This window comes from Lampetra planeri, chromosome 10, assembly GCF_965212315.1.
Source record: "Lampetra planeri chromosome 10, kcLamPlan1.2.h2, whole genome shotgun sequence".
Lineage (NCBI taxonomy): Eukaryota > Metazoa > Chordata > Hyperoartia > Petromyzontiformes > Petromyzontidae > Lampetra > Lampetra planeri.
Genome location: NC_136116.1, coordinates 8,718,056 through 8,736,932, shown reverse-complemented (window position 1 = coordinate 8,736,932; position 18,877 = coordinate 8,718,056). Strand labels below are relative to the sequence as shown.

General features: G+C 44.3%; 1 protein-coding gene across 4 annotated transcripts in view; it reads right to left on the bottom strand.

Moving 5' to 3' along the window:
* Positions 1 to 1,641: 1,641 nt before the first annotated feature.
* The window catches only part of TAX1BP1 (Tax1 binding protein 1), a 40,261-nt gene continuing 23,025 nt past the window's right edge, over positions 1,642 to 18,877 (bottom strand). For 2 of the 4 annotated variants that reach the window (XM_078598196.1, XM_078598195.1), the window contains 6 exons: positions 18,234 to 18,326; positions 15,829 to 15,912; positions 14,253 to 14,336; positions 10,612 to 10,959; positions 4,631 to 4,683; positions 1,642 to 3,654 (listed from right to left, as the gene is read on the bottom strand). In XM_078598196.1, the coding sequence (XP_078454322.1) occupies positions 3,447 to 3,654; positions 4,631 to 4,683; positions 10,612 to 10,959; positions 14,253 to 14,336; positions 15,829 to 15,912; positions 18,234 to 18,326 (870 nt within the window). In that variant the 3' untranslated portion in view covers positions 1,642 to 3,446. The remainder of the gene's footprint in view (positions 3,655 to 4,630; positions 4,684 to 10,611; positions 10,960 to 14,252; positions 14,337 to 15,828; positions 15,913 to 18,233; positions 18,327 to 18,877) is intronic. The other 2 variants (XM_078598194.1, XM_078598197.1) reach the window with 2 other exon arrangements.

Sequence of the window (18,877 nt, the reverse complement as noted above, 5' to 3'; positions counted from 1 at the left end):
TCCCTTGCTTGACGCGGCACTTTTCAGGCACGCGTTTACCGCGATCAACGAGGGCTTAACGAAACATTGTCGTGACTGCCGAGTCTGGACCAGATGGGTTAGCGCACCGATTTTCCGTGCTGCCATCTGCTGGCCACCCCGTAGCACAGCGGGGTTGCGAGTGTCGTGCGTCGTGCGTGATGGCACCAAAAAACACCCTTGCCCGATGAAGCATTCAATCACCGGGGCGATATTCTCCGCCGTTGTTTTGCCGCTCGAGATCCTTGAGCGTTGGAGATATTTCGCGCAGGAGGTGGTCCATACTCTTTGGCTTCATCGGTAAAGTCACGAAGGTGAAAACTAAATAAATAATTTAATTTTATTTAATTTTGTTTTCACCTACGTGACTTTACCGAAAAAATCCTTGCAGTCACGAAAACTTCAAATCTAGGAAGTGGTTCGTTCGGCATTGCCACGCGTGGTGCGGTTCGCGCGTCCGTCCGGGCCATCGTGGAAAGAGTAGGCCAAAGTATCCTCGACGGGCTCCGAGAGCTCCCCGTGGCCGAGGCCGTTCCAGCAGATGGTGTGGAGCGAGCCAGAGGCATTGCAGGGTCTTGCGCCTCCGACGTTTCACGCGCCCTGGGATTCCTCGGCCAGGAATCGCAGGGCGCGCTGTTCGGCGAGCAACGTCGCCACAGCGAGCGGGGCCCGGCTGCTTTACGGAGCGCGCGGAGGCAAAAGCGTTGCTCGTTTGATCCACACCCGCGCCCACGAAACAAAGCGAGTAACAAACCCCCGGACACGCGCGAATGATGACTGAACCGAACGAGATGAGCAGACGAAACACACACAGAGAGAAAGAAAAAAAATATACCACATCGCTAAGATATAATTCATAAATCAGCAATCGAAGAGGAGCAAACGGTTTTTTTTTTTGCCGTTCACATAATAAAGGCAATAAGGAGCGTGGGAAGGAATAAAAGGCTGGCGCGGTTAGTTAATGTGACTGACGGGGCGGCTTTACAGAGCAGCGTGACGAGGGAGCCTCTCTCTCGCACGGCGCCCTCAAATGCGAAAGCATCTCATTTAGTGTAGCGCTGTAGCGACCTGATTGGCGAGTGTTATTTTGAGGTTGGCGGTTTAAGGCGCACCGTGTATAAATGAGAGGGGCTGGTAATTTCCCCCGCACGCCCATCAGCTCTGACAGCTCCTGACAGGCGCCTCTGTGGACGCGGCTTCCTCGAGCCCGGGCAGACAACAGCGAGGGGCGTCCAAACGCCTCGGCAATCAGACGAGGCGGGCGGGTGACTGCACGAGCGGCGAGGGGAGGAGGATGACGGGGGGGAGATTGTGTGGGGGTGCGGGTGGGGTGGCTGCTCGTGGTGGTGTGGGAAAGACTGGACGACAATTGCAAGAGGCTAATGAACAATATCAGAAACTGCGTATTACCCTAAAGTGCATGTGGCCTTGTAAATTAGTTTCGCATCTATATTCAAAACGAGCAGAATGTACCGGGGGTTTTGTACCTGTGGATGACAATAATAGGGCTGCGGATATTTGCATAAGATTGAATTCTGGTGTTTGGTGAATAATTATACCAAGCTGTGGATTTTTTTCTTTTATATGAATATGAAATGTTCAACAAGGCAAAGTCACAGGATGTATCTTGTCAATGTCGTTTATTATTTTTGTTGTTACATTTGGTTATGATTTAAAGTGACGAAACAAATATGGTAAATAGTGTGAGTTTTAAACCACGCGAAAGATGGAAACTCGTATATTGAACCAACGAAAAACAAAACCCACTGTTGATTTAACCACGTTAACAAACTTGTATATACGATGTTGATCAACTTACCCCGTGCAGATTCAACATATATGCGAATTGCTAAATAAAAGTCCCCAGCTTTTGATTTGTCTCAGAGGTCTAATTGCAAAGCTTAGCTATATTACCAGAATAATCACAGGCAATGGGTTAACAAACAAATTGCTCACCTACTTAACGGCACAAATACGTGGGAATTATCGAAAGGTGAACCGATGTGATTAACCAACATGTCACAAAATGAATAGGATACCAAAGAAAAAAATCTGTGGAATATAAGTGGAAATTCATAATTGTGTAAATGTTTACTTATAAATTTCGTGACTGCAGGAATTTATATTATTGGTTCTTTCGGTAAAGTCACATAGACAGAAAATAAAAAATAAATGTATTTTAATTGAAGACAGAAGCTTGTGTTGCCTCCGAAACGTCGTGATTTAATTGAGTTGTTTTTTTATTTAATTTTTTACCTACGTGACTTTACCGAAAAAAACAGAGTATGAATCCTTGCAGTCACGAAAACTTCAAATCTAGAATTATTTTAATTGTATTTTCTATTTTCTATTCATCATTGTATGTTTCTAGCCGTGACAATATCGATCTTCAAAATGGTCACCGACTCAAGAGACTGGAAGAAAATTCTTAAGAACGCACAAAACAAGCATGGAGAGGTTTGCACACTTCGAAATAAACTCTGATAAAGGAGAACACCTTAAAGGAGAACACCTTAAAGGTGAACACCTCGATCAGAGAACATGCACAAGAAATGAACATCACATTTGAAAGGAAACCAAGTGGTCTTGGACAGGACACACAGCTGACGGCGTGCCAATGGTCAATGATCACGGAAGGCGGCAGAGCGGCAGTCAAACCGAACAATGCGCTCCAAGCGCACGTCCACCGTGGACATGAAGTGGTGAGATTGGCTCTTGCGCAGGAAGCTTTATAGATAATTGAATCGCAACCGCGATGGTGATGATTTGGGCAGGCGTTCATCGAGCTGTGGGATGACTGATAACGCCGATAATGCCGCACGGAGGCATTTCCCCGTTCACGTGCAGGAAGTGCGAAAGCATTTTCATAGTTTTTGTTGCGCATGATATAGTATTATTTGAGAAATGTACAAATTAGTTTTATGATCCGTAGTAATTCTATGTCATTTGGAAAGCTGTTAACAATATAGGAAACATACTTGTGATTGTAGGAAAATATTTGTGTACGTGTTTATTGGTTGTCGTATATTCCGAGCAAAAAAATTACTTGGCTAGTTTCTCAGCACAAGATAAAATGTGCGGCTAAGGCATCGCTGACTACGCCCGTCGGTTGATGTCTACTTTTTAACAACTCTCAAGTTGGTGACATTGGAAGTGTCTGTGACACTTCGGCTGTGTGTGTAGATATACGTGTGGCTGTGCAAAGGCTGTGGAAATCTTATGCAGGTTAAATGCCAAGGTGCCTCGTTAAAACCACTCCGTATCATCAGGCACGCCTACATAAGCCAGATATTCTATGGCAGAGCAGAGACCTATTTAGGGGTTATTATAGGAATATCTAAAAAGGAAAAACTCATTCAGAATATGGGCTAATGGATTCGTAAGACGTAGCGAGGTCAGAGACTTTATCTGAAATTGCTCCATAGCTCTTAAAATATGGTATCATCTGGGTGCACACGCCCGTCATCCAAGTGGCTCTGGACGTGCTCCTCAAACTTCTGCTGATCCATGTCTGGTGGATACTGGTTCTTGCACAAGGGGCACTCCTTCCAGTGGCTCTGCACGTGCTCTTCAAAATCCCCCTGGTCGTATTCTGGTGGGAAGTTGATTTCGCAGATGGGACAACGCTTTCTCATCCTGCACACCAGCGCACACACACACACGAGGCCACAGCAGGGCACAGGTGAGAACGCAAAAGAATTGGCAATATTTGTACAAGTGCAGAGCTTTTTTTCGACTCATTGTTGGATGGCATCCCCTCGTGCGTTGCGAATTATGGAGGGGGGGGGGGTGTTTTAATCATACCTTTACCGAGCATGTTAGTGTGGACTGGTGAAGACAGGGAGAATATGTGGGAGCACAGAAGTACAGTGCCACAATGTATTTTGCCAGACTGCGCACCACATGACCCTCGCCAGCCTGAGATGCATGGTGGAGGTCGCCCATCCAAGCACTATCGATGCTCAACCCGAGTTAGTTTCCGAGATCTGATGGCATCGTGTGCATCCTCCACGACTTTGTCAAAGGCAATATATTTTGCATGACAATTACACAACTGTATACATTCATTGTTACAGAAAAAACACAATGTGACTGCACTTAGGGTGGTGTAACAGTATAGATGTCCATCATCTCTGCCCTGTTCATCTGCTCGAAAGGGTCATTGCAAAAAACGTCAGCCACCTATATATACTTTTTAACATTGTGTAAATGAAGACTGATGATTAACATCATTAGACATTACCTAAAAGTACACTTCATCATGTAATTAATTGTCTATAAAACTGGATGATCACAAAATAACATGTTTGGTCGATTCCTAAATGACTGGTTCAGTGTGAACAGTTTTATTACAATTATATCTGTCATTACTCTATTATACCCAGGAAAGCGTCAGAATTCAAATACTCCGTTTTCCAGGGGGGGGGGGTCCCACAGCATTGGGATGTTTGGCCAACACACATTAAAAAAATTGCCATGGGATGAAACCGGAGAACCCATGCAGAACGGTGAGAGAACATACTAAATCCATCAAGGCTTTATAGACACTGTCCTGTAACCGGATGTTACAATAATTCTGTGTGTAAGTAATTTTTAAAAAATCACCACTTACGTTTCGAATGAAAGGGATTCTGGCTCCTGCTGCAGTTGATTTCCGTCAACATTCTGAAGGGTGCCACACAGACGAACATTAAAAGCCCAGCTTATGCAACACCTCAATAAAGAATTGTGATTCCCAGAAGTGATGCACACGTAAAGTCGTTCATTATTATGGCAACTCAATATATGGAATTTCGCAATCACGTTACTTACAAATTAGAGAACTAATTCCATATACGATACGTTAAAATAAACATTTACGGAATTTTTTATCTTTACATATATATTTTTTTTAGGGGGGGGGGTACACAATCCATTTGTCCTCCAGGTGGTTTTCAAGGAATGCTTTTCAGGCGATACCGCAGACTTCGTGCCACAGCCCAAGCAAGCTTAGCTTCATATGGTTCGGGCCTTTGCGTTGACCACACCTGGTAGGGTACTGTGCAGGGAATCGCCCGTTTTCAATGTAGTTGATTCGGTAAAAAGTAAGTCAACATGTCTGGAAAGAGGCCACTTGAGTGCAAGTGATAGTAATGGCACTCAATGTGATCACCACGGTTTATAATAAGTACTGTACAGTGTTTTCATTTCGAGACTTATTTTGGGTATAATTAGTATAATTTCATCATGAGTTTATTGATTTTTACATAAAATGTGCTTACAAAAGGTTTGCTGCATTCTGACGTGCGATTTTATTATGTCTTGTGGCCGATTTTTTTTCCATATCCTAACGCATTTACAATTATTTATCTGGAAGCCAATGGGAAAATAGGGTTCGATAAACGGAATTTCGCTTTAGGGACACCTTTTCAGGAATGTATCCATTCCGTATATTGAGAGATGATGCCCGTACTGTATCGAATATAACATTTGCATGCAGCACACAATTCTACAGAAATTACCACCACCGAAACAAAACACTGCAAGGTCTTATGAAATTAAATAATGTCGACAAAGCAAAAAGATCAGAACAATTCTTTGTAAGCATTTTACATCAACGTAACTGCAACAGATCGAGAAATAGCTTCTAATTTATAAATGCTATCCATAATGCAAAAGAGACAGGTAATAATTAAACCACTTTGTCACAAGGAAGTTGCCGTTTGCAGTACACGGTGTTTTCTCTAACAGAGTTCATGCGCAGAGAGGTGCCCCGATGGGAGACAATTACTCTCGCACTGAAAGCTAATTAAAGGCTGAATGTGTCCCTCGGGAGTCTTTCACGGCTGCAAGCTCGCTCCCAGAATGGGTGCTGCCTACCATTTCACATTACCCACAAACAGCTTCTGTTTATTTTTTGTTGTTTGACACATAGTGAGGATAAAAACCATCAGGGTGGTTGATAGCCTGTATGATCCAAAATCCCATCTTCTCTGCCACAAAAACAGCAATCTCGGATATCAATCTCTGCAATGCGGATCGAAGAGGCTGTGCCATTCCTTGGGCCATGATGGATCTTTTATCCTTTAGCCTTGTAATCAGAGCGCTCATCGCTTCTGAAGATCGCACCCTCCCTGGATAAGAGTCTTGCTGTTGATCTTTCACTTACGGGAGGACACTTAGGCAAGAAAGTAATCTGTCACGAGAGCCTAAACGGCACGCCAGGGATCACTTTACTTCCAGATGAACTGCTCTTCACTGCCGCTCACCAAAACTTGATTCCCGTAATAGGGAATTGAGCAGGGTTTGCAGCAGGGGTCCGTGGAAATGTTCTTTCAGCCAATGTGCAGTCAAGGAGGCTGTCTCAGTGATAATGCCTACTGAATCGAATTCTTAATAGCTAAACTGACAAGCTGGCCCACGATGGAAAAAAAAGCTCACGTGACACCGTAAAGACAAACAGTGGTAGGCAGGACAATATAAGACGGATGATGGCTTCAGTGCAACACTGCGAGGTCGGGGAAACATTTTCAAAATCACTTTCGCGGGTCGCGATGTTTTTTTGTGTGTGTTGCGAACCGTCGTATTACAGACGCCACAAGCACCCAATTACCGGCGCCATCTCCAAGCTCGTTTACCTCCAAACGCAATTCAACACGTTGCATAAAATATCAACCTAGTTTACATTTTGCAACCGGGTTTTTGCTATTAACGATATCACCATCCGTTCGGTTAAACGTGGCTAGCGAGCAGCCCCTAATAGAAAAAATAAATTTCAACAAAGCATCAGATGCAAAATTCTGTAGGAAATACATTTCAAAGCCAATCATAAAATCCTCACCGCAACTGGGGGGGGGGGGGGGAGGCTCTTATGACCTGCGGAAAGCACAGAAGGCCTAACCAGCCCGAGACACGGGGAGGTTATCGCTGTATTGATGAAGGCTGGAGAGGGGGCCTCCAGCTGACAGGTTCAGCGTCAGTCTCTCTCCTGCCGCGTGACAGAGGCCAGTGGACCATGGCCGGTGCTGTCAGCGGCCCAGGCTGGATGCTCCCTCCCCTTAAACGACCGCTGATTGACCGTAACGAGGCAGCGGGCTGACATCGGCTGAGGAGACAGCCATCACTCATGCCGATTTGTCTGCAAACCCTCTCCGCCCCCCCCCCAAGCATAACCCCCCCTTCTCCATCGCCCTACCACCCAGGTCACCGACGCCCAACGCGGGCTGTCATCTGACCACTCTTCGTTCTCCCCCCCCACCCCGGCACAAATCATACGCGCACACATTTGAGCGCATTTCTCTTCTCGTGCCACTTAAGAGCTGCGGATGCAGCTACAGAGAAAAGAGGCGAGACGTTCTGGGGTTGGGTGGCTCGGAAAATCTCAATTCGGTAGTAAACCATCAAACGGGCCAATTAAACGTAGATGATTTGGAGCGGGTGATGGCCAGCCATTCCGTTTGAAAGCATGGCGTTGGACTGCCAATGCTGCACTCTAAACTGCCACAACCAACAAAGCGTTGGCTTGAAAGGGGCGGGGGGACACAGGCCAAGGGCAAACAAATAGCTATCAAAAACACGATTGCGAAGAGAGCTTCGGTACAATACCTGCAAAATGCTTGTAGCTGACATCCTCATTTTTGTAATTTGTAATTGTAATTTGTAATTTTTTTGCAAATGAGCCACATGAGAAATATCACAAGCAGATGGCGAATGAAGAAATAAATAGCGCCCTTTCTTCTTTTAATCAAGGATCACTGTCAGCACATCCCTGCAAATGATGCTCAGCTGGATCTGTTTTCAACAGCTGTTATGTGCCAGCACGCTATTTATATATGCTGTGCAGATGCAGATGAGACCATTACATCTGATATTGTTTGTTGCGATTACATCACAGTATGCAAACATGCAAGGCACTTAACTAGCAACAATTATTTTATGAGGGATGCATTATTTTGGGGGTTTAAGTAGTCGAATTGGCCGATGGCAAGTATTGCCTACAAATAAAAAAAAATCTGAAAAAAATAACCAATTTAAAGCAGCTTAACTGTGTCCAATGGCAAAACTTTATAATTTATGCACCACGGTATCGGCAGCAGTTCAATTAATGCCTCCTAACTAATAGCGTTACTCATCTGTTAAACATAGCAGAATTCTACAAGAGCGCAGAGGGTAATAAATGACACCAATACGCGTATTCCTAATAGCATATCACACATTAAAATGCTGGACGTAAAATAGCCCTGGAGGATATATCGGAGGATTAACACACTCTGCAATAAACCGACCTTTATCTTTATTGACAAGCGTGCTGCATGTGGATTAATCAGAAATGCATTACAGAGAGTCAATGTGGCAACCCCTTTAGAGGATTTAAAGTGCCGTTTCTTGCTGTGCGGCTCTCCCCTAATCCGCGCAATCCCCACCTAACGGCAGACAAATAACGAGGCATGGGCCCTGTCCGAAGGGACGTCAATAAACAACTTATTAGCGCAAGAGAGAGCTGGCAGCCCAATTACTGAGCGAGCGGGGTTGGGCAGGAAGCGGCAAGGGATGCTCCATTCCCTTATCCTACAGCCGGGGCAGAGGCCACGCAGTTCAAGCCAGCCCCTCCATCAAATAAAAAATATGATATTCATCAAACAAGGCCTGCCCCCCACTACAGCAAAGCGCTCCGGGGTAAGACGCCCGTAAAAAAAAAAAAGCGCGCTATTAGCATATTGCCTAACGGAGTATGACCACGAACGTAACTTAAATTTTTCTGCGATAATTCAGCGACGGGCGTCTCTTCCAAAATAACAATTGTGCGCAAAATATAGAGTGTGTACTAAATTAATGTGCTATTTGTAAAAAAAAAATGAGGGGAGAAAAAACAAGTCCCAAAACACTGAATGTGGCGGCGAACCATTTTTTTTGCTTGAGCAAGACAAAATGAAAATAGCATATTTCCAATTTGTTACATATAAATAGCCTAAACGTGAAGCCTGTTTGGCGAAATTACGATAAAATGAAGCGCGCGCGGCATTTCGTTACATTGTTATTTTAAGCGAGCATAAGATGCCCGAAATGAATGTGCTCTCCGAGCCTCCCAGAACTGGTTGAATTGCAAATGTGTTCTCCTAAGTTCCTAAGTGGCAGGGCCTGGTTACGCTGAGCGCCTTTTTAACAAACAGGATTACGGGAGGCGGCCGCGCGCGGGGTGAATGAGCACTATGCTAGCGGCAGGCTGCAGCTCTTCCAGAGACTGTCAATACGTAAGAACGCCGAGCTCTCTTAACACTCTACCTCGCTGACCGGCTTAGCCATGAGGAAAATATTTAAGAATCCTAAGCCGTTCAGATCCAACGTATGATATTTGAACAATTCTATAATCCTTCCAAATATTTGTTAGGTTAATATTTTCCTGACAAGACGTGGTGCACATGCCTATCGTTAAATGAACGCATGGCGAGTTTCAATCCGCGCAGCAGATCGGCATAAACATCCGTTTCGGTTTGTGTTTTTTTTAAACGACTTGGGCAAAGGGCAAAGTCGAAAAAATAGCAAAAGTGAGCGTGCGGAGTAGCACATGCGGAAGGAGCCTTGGTCACACAATGAGATTATCCTTCGCGAGTTTTCCGACACGTTACAGTGGGAAGGGAGACGCTCCGGGATGCTGTAAAAAGCGTTAATACGACGGCACTCTGGACTTGGCACGATGAGAGGGGATCCTAAAGCGAGGCATCAATTAGGGTCAAAGCGAGTCGTTTGTAACGCGGGAGGGCGACGGCTGCCCGCTGGAGGAAGCCGGGCCTCACGCCGACGCCGGGCTGGCAGCCTGCTCGCGCCAGCTGTTAGAGCCGCGGGTTCTGCCCATCGGCCCTGCGTGCCGATACGGTGAGGCCCCTGGCAAGGCGCGAAGTGGTAGCGGCGATAACGACGAAGACGACAACACTGACGAAAATTATCTTGCGCGCACGCACGCGCGTGCGTGCACACGAGAGAGAGATCGCATGGCACGTTTAAGCAGGACTGGACCACAAAACATGGACAATGTTTCTTTTCTTAGGCACAATTAAAGCAAAGTGAAATAAATTAAGCTGTAAACAGGGTAAACGTGTTAACACGACGGCACTTTCGACTTGGCACAATGAGATGGGGGGATCCTATAACGAGGCAACAATTATAGATAAATCAATCAAGGAATTAGTAAAATATGAAAAAGGAAACGCAAGTCGGGGTGAAAAATGGTTGCGGGACATGAAGACAGCGGACTCCCACTAATCCGGAGGTGTACACTCCAGATGGGGTCTATGATGTTTTTTTGTTAAATTACAATGAAAGAGGGCGATGGCATCGTGATGTCAATCCACTCGCTCTATTCAACTGCGATCCATCCGCACATGTGCCACGTACAGCGGCAAGTTCTCACCACACTGTCACCACGCCGCACGTAAACGCCCTACGACACGTAAACGTTTTCCACCAGAATTCATTTGCTCATCCACAATTGATCTGCTACAGATTAGTAGAAGTCTACTGTGCCAAATAAAAAAAATTATAAATTAAAAAAGGCCAAATGATAAAATAATTTCCACAGCAGGCAAGCCGACTCGTGAGTATTTCGGAATGCTTTACCTGCTCATTACGGTAATCTCGACGGAATGGTTGATTCTTGACCACATGGTGTGGGTAGGGGCCTGTGCTGACCACGGGCTTGTGAAGCCATGGGTTGCATATCCCACAGTTGCCTAGCATGCCTGAGAAGACATAACACTTTACTGCTCGCGTCCCAGGCACACAGGACAGCCAACACAATGGCAAGCTCTCGGCTTGCAAACGCATTGGCGCAGAGGAAAACACAATGTCAAAATGCTCGTCCTTTGCAAATATTGCTGCACACCCATGTGCTGCTAGCTTGCGCTTACCGCCACTAGCGCCACCCTGCCCCGTGTCGCACTTCTCTTCCAGAAATGCAAACTTTTTCTGAACAAGGATAAAAACAATACATATCACAGACAAGATCACTGCTCGTAGCTGAAGCCCCTACGTTAATTGGAAGTAAAGACTTGGTGAAAGATTTTCTTTCTGAATATTAAATGTAATTCTGTCTGCTGTCAGAACGTGCAACAGATGTTGCCTTGTAGAGATATCCTGAGGCTGCGTGTCCCGGGCTGACCGACGAGAGTTTAAAAGTCCCGCTAATTGAATAAAATACTTTAAAATAACTGTGACAGCATTATGGCAACACTCCCATATTTTATTTTATCAATCCAGTCCATCACTAGGGTGCTATAGAATGATTTTCAAAAGTGTTTTGTTCTCACAATGGAAGTTTAACTCGGGCAGGACAGCTCATGACTTGCAGCCTGGTTATAAATGGCGATGGAATACATGGTTTTGTTCATGTTTTCAGTTGCATCTCCATTTTTAAATGTGTTAACAACATCTGATAGCAATACAGCAGACTCCCAATAATCAGAATCAATCGAGAGCAATATCCTTCTTGGATGAGCAAAAAAATCCCAGCCGACAAAAAAAACAATCGACATTCAAAGGAAGGCTGCGTCAAGTGACATTTAAATGCTTGTAAACACGATGCGGAGCAAGCCAGCGGATGGCTCGCGACACGCTGCTGCACTTTGTACTTGCAAAACACTCGAGGGAGGAAAGTGTTGATGAGTTTGTCCACATATTTTATCGAATTATTAAATTATTTGACGGCTGGCAGAAAGCACCTCGCGCTGCAGATAGTGTACCCAGTGGCGGAGTGTGGTGGGCACGGGCTCCAGTTCAAGAGAAGAAATTGGGCCTACGTCGAAGTTACGCCACTGGGTCTCCCAGAGCAAAGGACGCATTGTAATGTTTTTCATAGCAGGTGACAGTCAGTGTGCAGTGTGGTCAACAAACATGGTATTTTTATCCTCTCAACAGGCCATGGCATTTGCAAACCGATGAAGAGTCGATTCTTTGCCATAATTTTCTATTATTTCTCGTTTTATCAGTCTCATTTGTACATTTTTATCTCGCTCCATTAGCCAATGTAACATGATCATATCATTTGCTGATTATTTGCATAAATAATCCATTCCCACGTGCACGATTTCAATGCGTGTATTGCGAGCGTAAGAATCGAATTTGACGAACGTACTAATCCATCGATACAAGTCTCGTACCAATTTGTAGCAAGGTGAAATATCGTGACTGCCGATGCAGCCGTCGCTAACGCTAGGTTTGTTTCAAGAGGATGGGGGGGGGGGGAAGGAAAGTTACTTCGCGCAAACGAGAACGCTTTCTGGATGACACACACTTGCAGATTAGTGGGAGTCGATTGAATTCACAGCGCACGCGACACAATGTGCATCCGGGCCCAGCGAAACGACGGCCAACGTTCCACGCGACGGGAATAAATACCGGCGACTCTTATTGACGTGGCAAATTCGCAGCACCGGCCCCCCGCGTCGCCAAAGACTGCAAGCTTCAGCAGAAACAAATTACTCTGTTATGATGCCAAGGTTACGAGCGACACAAATTGCGGGCGGCATGCGTGCGGACCCAGCCGCCGCCAGAGTGTGACCCGTGACAGCTTCCTCCACGATGACAGGCCCACATCACTCGCAAGCAGCAAACTCTTACTTCTTTTCATCAACGTCTATCCCACTTGCCGGCCATCGTAAAAAAAAAAAACATTTTTAAGGTCACGCTGGATGTGCTGTAGTCTGAAGGTCAAAATGCGAGCCTAAGAAAATTGAAATCCTGGGAAGAGCCGTGCCCCAATACATCTTCGTTATACATTATGGATTTTTCTATTCTTTTTGACTGCCTCTGTTATCAAAGTCCTTCAAAGGTGCTCATTAAATGGATCCTGTAACCTCTATTACTGCAACAAGAAAAAAAGGCCCATAAACAAATTACCAGCACTCAAATTGCATGTGTGATTTTGTTATATTTTGGTCACGATTTACTTAAGCGGTTCAGCGTGTGATGTATCCATCTTTATTTCCACGCGGCCGACTCACTGTGTATTTATTGTCAGCGCAGGTTGCATGCTCGCCCAACTTCTTATTTTATTATAGATATCACAGCAGCAGCAGATTCCTAACCCACTTTCGAATACATTTTATTCTTAGATTTTCATATAAAAATGCAATCTTCTTGATAACACTTTTGTACTAAATATGTTATAAAAAATTTGCTCTTTAAATAGTGTACGGGTTGAGCCAGAGGCCAGAGAAACTGAGGGCTATGCAATATTTTAGTCCAACCCTAACCCAGCAGCAGTGCCTCATGGCCACATCGCAACATGCCGTCATTCAGACATTGAGTATGCTAAACTCTACTGGCCACATTTGAATGTACAACTTTTCTAATTCTACGGGTAGGTTCCCTGCGGCAGCACCTGAGATTTGATGTAGAAGTTTGTTTTCATCTACATTAAATACCTGAACACCACCTACTATAGAGCAGCAACTAATTTGAGCCAAGGACCAATTAAGTATACCGACTATATTCGCCCAAGAATGTCTATCCTTAACGGTCGTGACGTCACTCCACATCGACCAGCCCCCCTCATTAATATTCATGAGCAGGTGACATCCTCCAAATGGACCCCCCCTCATTAATAATCATGAACAGGTGACGTCACTCCACATCGAACAGCCCCCCTTCATTCATAATGATTAAGGTGACGTCCTCCAAATGGACACCCCCCCCCATTCATAATAATTAGCTGCTGACGTCACTCCATATGGGGGGGGGGGGGGTGAGGCGCCTCCTCCCCCCTCCTCGGCGTCAACTTACAACCCTCAGTACAAAGGCAGAACCCTCACGTCACGCAATCTCCGTAACGCTATTGAGACATCAAAGTAAAAAGGACGTCATGATGAACAAGGGATTATAACCTTAAAATAAAATAGTTCTGTGTCACCGAGCCCTTACAAATTGCACACGCATCAATGCAATATCACGTCGCCATCTGCTTTTCGCTTGCATGTTTCAGATTTACTGCACTACACCCGTCCTTGGACGGACAAAAGCTCGTTAAACTATCTTCTTGAGAACTGCTTTTTATATTTAGTTTGTTGTTCTTTCCCCGCATCTCCGATTAGCAGTTGGTTACGTACGGTGCGAAATAAGTTCCATCTACATACATACAACACCTACCGGGGTTGTCATAACAATAAATAAGAATCGTTTGTGTGCATCTAATACGTTTATCATGAACGTCATTTATATTTTAAAGGCAAAATGCCATGACCGTTGCTCCGCATCTCCCTTACCAGATACTCGTCTCTTACATGCTTCAAGTCTGTGACTGTGGCCACCAGCTCATCGATTTTCCCATCTCTCTCGCGCAGCTGCATCTGTGACATTTCACAAGAAAACAAAGCCTCTTGAATATGCCACACACACCTTTAGTTTACACTGCAAGTGAGCAGGGGATGTTTACATCAATGGATTCTTACTGTTATGATATGCGTATTGAATCATGTGCACAATAAGAACTACTGAGGGTTTATTTTTTACCGTGCAATGCATGTAATCGCTTCGCAGAAATGCTGAGGCTGCTATGAATTCTACATGCACCAGTGACAAAAAGAATTGATTCGTGACCCCCAAATCATGACCCCGAATCAAGAAAATTCATTGCATCGTGGCTGGTGGGAATTGTTACATCCATACTAACAAGGTGGGGTTGCTTTCCATTTATTAGGGACTTGAACTTACAAACGAATCAAAAATGTTTCATTGGGTGCAGTCTGAACCGATAATCCACATTGTGAACATTGTGTGAAAAAAATAATAACATGTTATTATTAACAACACTCTGCCGACATTCTTGTGTGTGTCCTTGTACATTTACACATTGTGAAAATGGTGTTTAAAGTTACCAGTAGTTGCTATTAACATTAGTATGTGCACATTACATTGCAGAATGACTGCTTCAAACAATGCATCCTGAAATATTAGTCAATAACATGAAGATCATATTCATATTCTATAATTTGTGGCAGCAACAAAGATCAAAACTATACAAAAGGGCAATGTGGGGATTCTCAAGTTTAAATGTTTTTGTATTTGTAATGCAAGCTGTTCGAAGATTAAAGGGGCAAACACTGCACATTATCCCGCTACATGTAGCTAGTGCAATTAAACTGTCATTTCGCTTTTAATTAAACTCTCTCCGAGCATGAAACATTTCAATCCAACAGCCAGCGGTGTCCATTAATCGCCGGCAAAGTGGAGATGTAATTCAATATGTATCATGGACATCTTATTCGAAGACCTTTTATATAACATGTCCATTTAAATAATTGCAGGGACAGCCAGAGGCCAGTGTAAGAATGTGGGTTATGCAATTGTTAAATTCTGAGCTCATGCTTTATAGCAGAGCACTCTGCTGCTACACAGATCATGTGGTAACCCAGCAACAGTGCCTCTTGCCGCATATCAGAATAGGATGTCGTTAAGAAACTTTGGCATGTTAAACACTACCCGGCCACACTTTAACATTGTGTTTAGTAAATTGCCCCTTTTCCCATACCTCCAATGAGCAGTTGGCTACGTACAGTGTGAAATAAGTTATGCATATGTGAATGTACCGTGTGGCAACATCGAAAGCTGCTTTCGACGTATAAGTTGTTCACATTCAGTAAATATATCAACATATTGTAAACAGTGAACACACATTTTGTAATTGGTTCCACCAACATCTTTCGGGGATATCACTACAATAACATAAGTGAGAATCACGTGTATAAAACTTTACATTACACATTATCTCCACTGTTCATCGTGGAGATAATGTGTAATGTAAAGTTAAGTGCCATCCTCATTGCTCAGCATAGCCCTTACCTTATGCGCATCTATTTCATCCGTTAAATCTTTAAGTGTATTTTGCAGCTCGTAGATTGCGAAATCTTTCTCCTGCTGCTGCCTCTGTGTGCAACATCGCACAAGAAAAAAAAATGCACCTTGTACACACACCTGACGTTGTTGTCAATAATGGTCAGGAATGTAAACATCAATCAATTTAAAATGATTTGTTACGCTCAAGACATCCACAGTGAATAATCGTGCATCCAATAACTACTTTCTCTTCCGTTACCGTTTGTTGCATACAGTTACTTGCAGAAAGCATGAAGCCATTATGGATTCCATTGCACCACAATGACAATAAAAAATTGATCTGTGGATCGAATCGTGACCCTCAAATCGTGACCTCCAAAGCATGCAAATTCATTGCGTCATGGATGGTGGTAAGTGTTAAATCTATACCAGGCGAGATGTAGTGGTGACTTAAAATGTTTTTGGTTAGTTATTAAATGTAACTGAGTGCAGTCTGTACACTGAGTGGATTTCAAAATGACACCATTATCATTATTGATATAACTGTGCCTTGAGATGCAGTGCATTGTCAAATTAATGCATACGAATTCCGTTACAATTTAGCTGTCACGGTAAATGTATACTGTACTTTGTTATGAAAATTGTTGAACATTCACCAATAGCTTCTATTACATTTAGTGTATGCAAAGCACATGGCAAACTGACTAGCTGAATTGATGTATCCTGATGTCAATTAACACAAAGATCATGTTCATATTCTAAGATTCATGGAAATTTCATCAACAAGATTAAAACTGCATGAAGGGGTGAAGCGTATATTCTCAAGTTTAAATGTTTTGAATGTTTAATGCATGCTGTTCAAAGATTAAAGGGCAAAGACTGCACATTATCAGCCACATGTAGCTCATGCAATTAAACTGCCATTTCCCTTTTAATTAAACTCTCTGAGCATGAAACATTTCAATCCAACAGCCAGCGGTGTCCATTAATAGCCGGCAAAGTGAGTACGAGGTTTGTGTTGATCGGGGATTAATGAATAGACGCCGAGGGTGCGATGCAGACGGTAACGCAGCTGCACACCACGGATTTACCCTGGAGTAGCGCCCCTGGGGTGCGCCGAGGCTCGGGCACATTTCATAGCACGGGGCCAGCCAGCCATCTGCTTCGCTGTGATACACAGCACAAGGGGTCCCCCCCCCCCCCCTCAGCAGCTCACACCCGGGCCCCAGGCCTCCTTAACGCTACCCCAGCTGTGCGCGGGTCTGTTTATCTGCGCGCATGTTTTGCGCAAGTGTTAACCAACGAGGGAAGCGCTTGTCGCATCAAGATTCACCCCCTCCTTGCAATTTGAAAAATTGTCACAATCTAGGGTCACGATTCGAGAGGAGGATTGTTGTACCGCCAAACTTGTGATGTTTCTCAGTTTTTTCATACGATTTGTACCGTTTGGTTGGCTCCATGAGCATGAATGAGACGGCGTATAATTTGTATTTGCATAAACAGAAACCAATTGATTCTTACACGTTCAATTTAATGCACGCAACGTGAGCTTAAGAAACTATTTGAATTGACTATTCGGTGCATCGTTACATTGATGCCAAGAAGTGTATTTCTTACTTTTAGATATCAGTATATTAAATTGTGACGTAAAAAACCACTGTGCGATGGTGCGATTATATTGCAAAAATACCCCCCCCCATTTGTTGAATGACTAAATTCATTTTCCAGAAATATTTGGGGGGGGGGGGTACTGGAAATCCTACTCTAAGCTTAAAGACATTCACCCGGGCAAAAACACTCCAGAACAATAGCATACGTTCGCATTGTAAATATATTTAAGATTTCAAAACTGTAATTTGAAAATTTTTACTCTTCCCCAACCCCCACCCCTCGAGTATATTTCAAAAAAGCTTTCTCACATTATAACGAGTGTGGTACGATCAAAGTTTAATGCTGCAACGGCAGTGGTCTCGGGATTCCAATCCGCGCACACAATGCAGCGAGGCAAAAACGTCAGCGGCAGATATTGATTGATTGGCTCACATTTGGGCTCGCTGAAATGGAAGGCCACTTGCCAGAGGTGCGCGCTAAACCGCGGAGAAATTCATGCTGTACTCAGCAAGAGATTACGCAGCACGCTGCTGGCATCTGCCAGTGAACCACCATGAAAATGGCAAACAAATTGAAACACAAAATCTAATTATTCACCAGCGGGATGGCAAAGCAGTTAGGAAGTTTCTCGCAGCACACCAAAAACACATGCGCCAGATTGTATGCGGGCTGGTTTGCAAGCAGGGAGGCAATATCCTCCACGTGAAGTTTTTGTGGCAAAACACTGCACACGTTGTAAAGTTGGAAAGGTTTCTGGAGTGGTGCACCATTCAGCTCTCACGCTACATTGTGGGAAATACCGAAATGTCTTGTTTGGTTTGCTGCTGCTCATTGAAGAACGTCTCCATCCGCATCACCTTCTCTTCCAGAAGCTGCTTGTCCTCCTTCTCGTGCTGCGTGTTGATATCACATGACAAAAATTAGGACGCACGTCGAACACAGCCTCCGATGTAGCTCACTCGCACCGTCCAACAAAAGTGCCCTCTCTAAAAGCATCGCTAGGCTAATCCGGGCCCCCCTTAAGGAAAATCAAATAGGTTCGACGTGCGGTTGAAGCTACACGTGAACTGGTAAAACAAAATACACAATTTACGATTGCCGCATTGTATCGGTGCTCTAACGGCACCGGTGAGCAATGCTTGGAACCCGCGCCGTGGAACAAGAAAACAGACACACGCATACATATGCTGCTTCTCTGCCGCAGGAGATAACTGGTCAAAATCGGCACCGCTCCAACGTTGTTTAGAAATTGTGTTTGTTTGTTTGTTTCTTTATTTAAGCATGTCAGCATTTCTCAAAGTCAACAGTGTGCCTGGTATAAAGTGCTCAGGTAATGAGTACGTAGAGATGGGATGTGCAGCCACTCGAGTGTAATGCACGCCTTACTTCCTCTAAAAAACTTGTTACTATGGCTGCTGTAAGCGCATGTCCTGCGATGCACGGC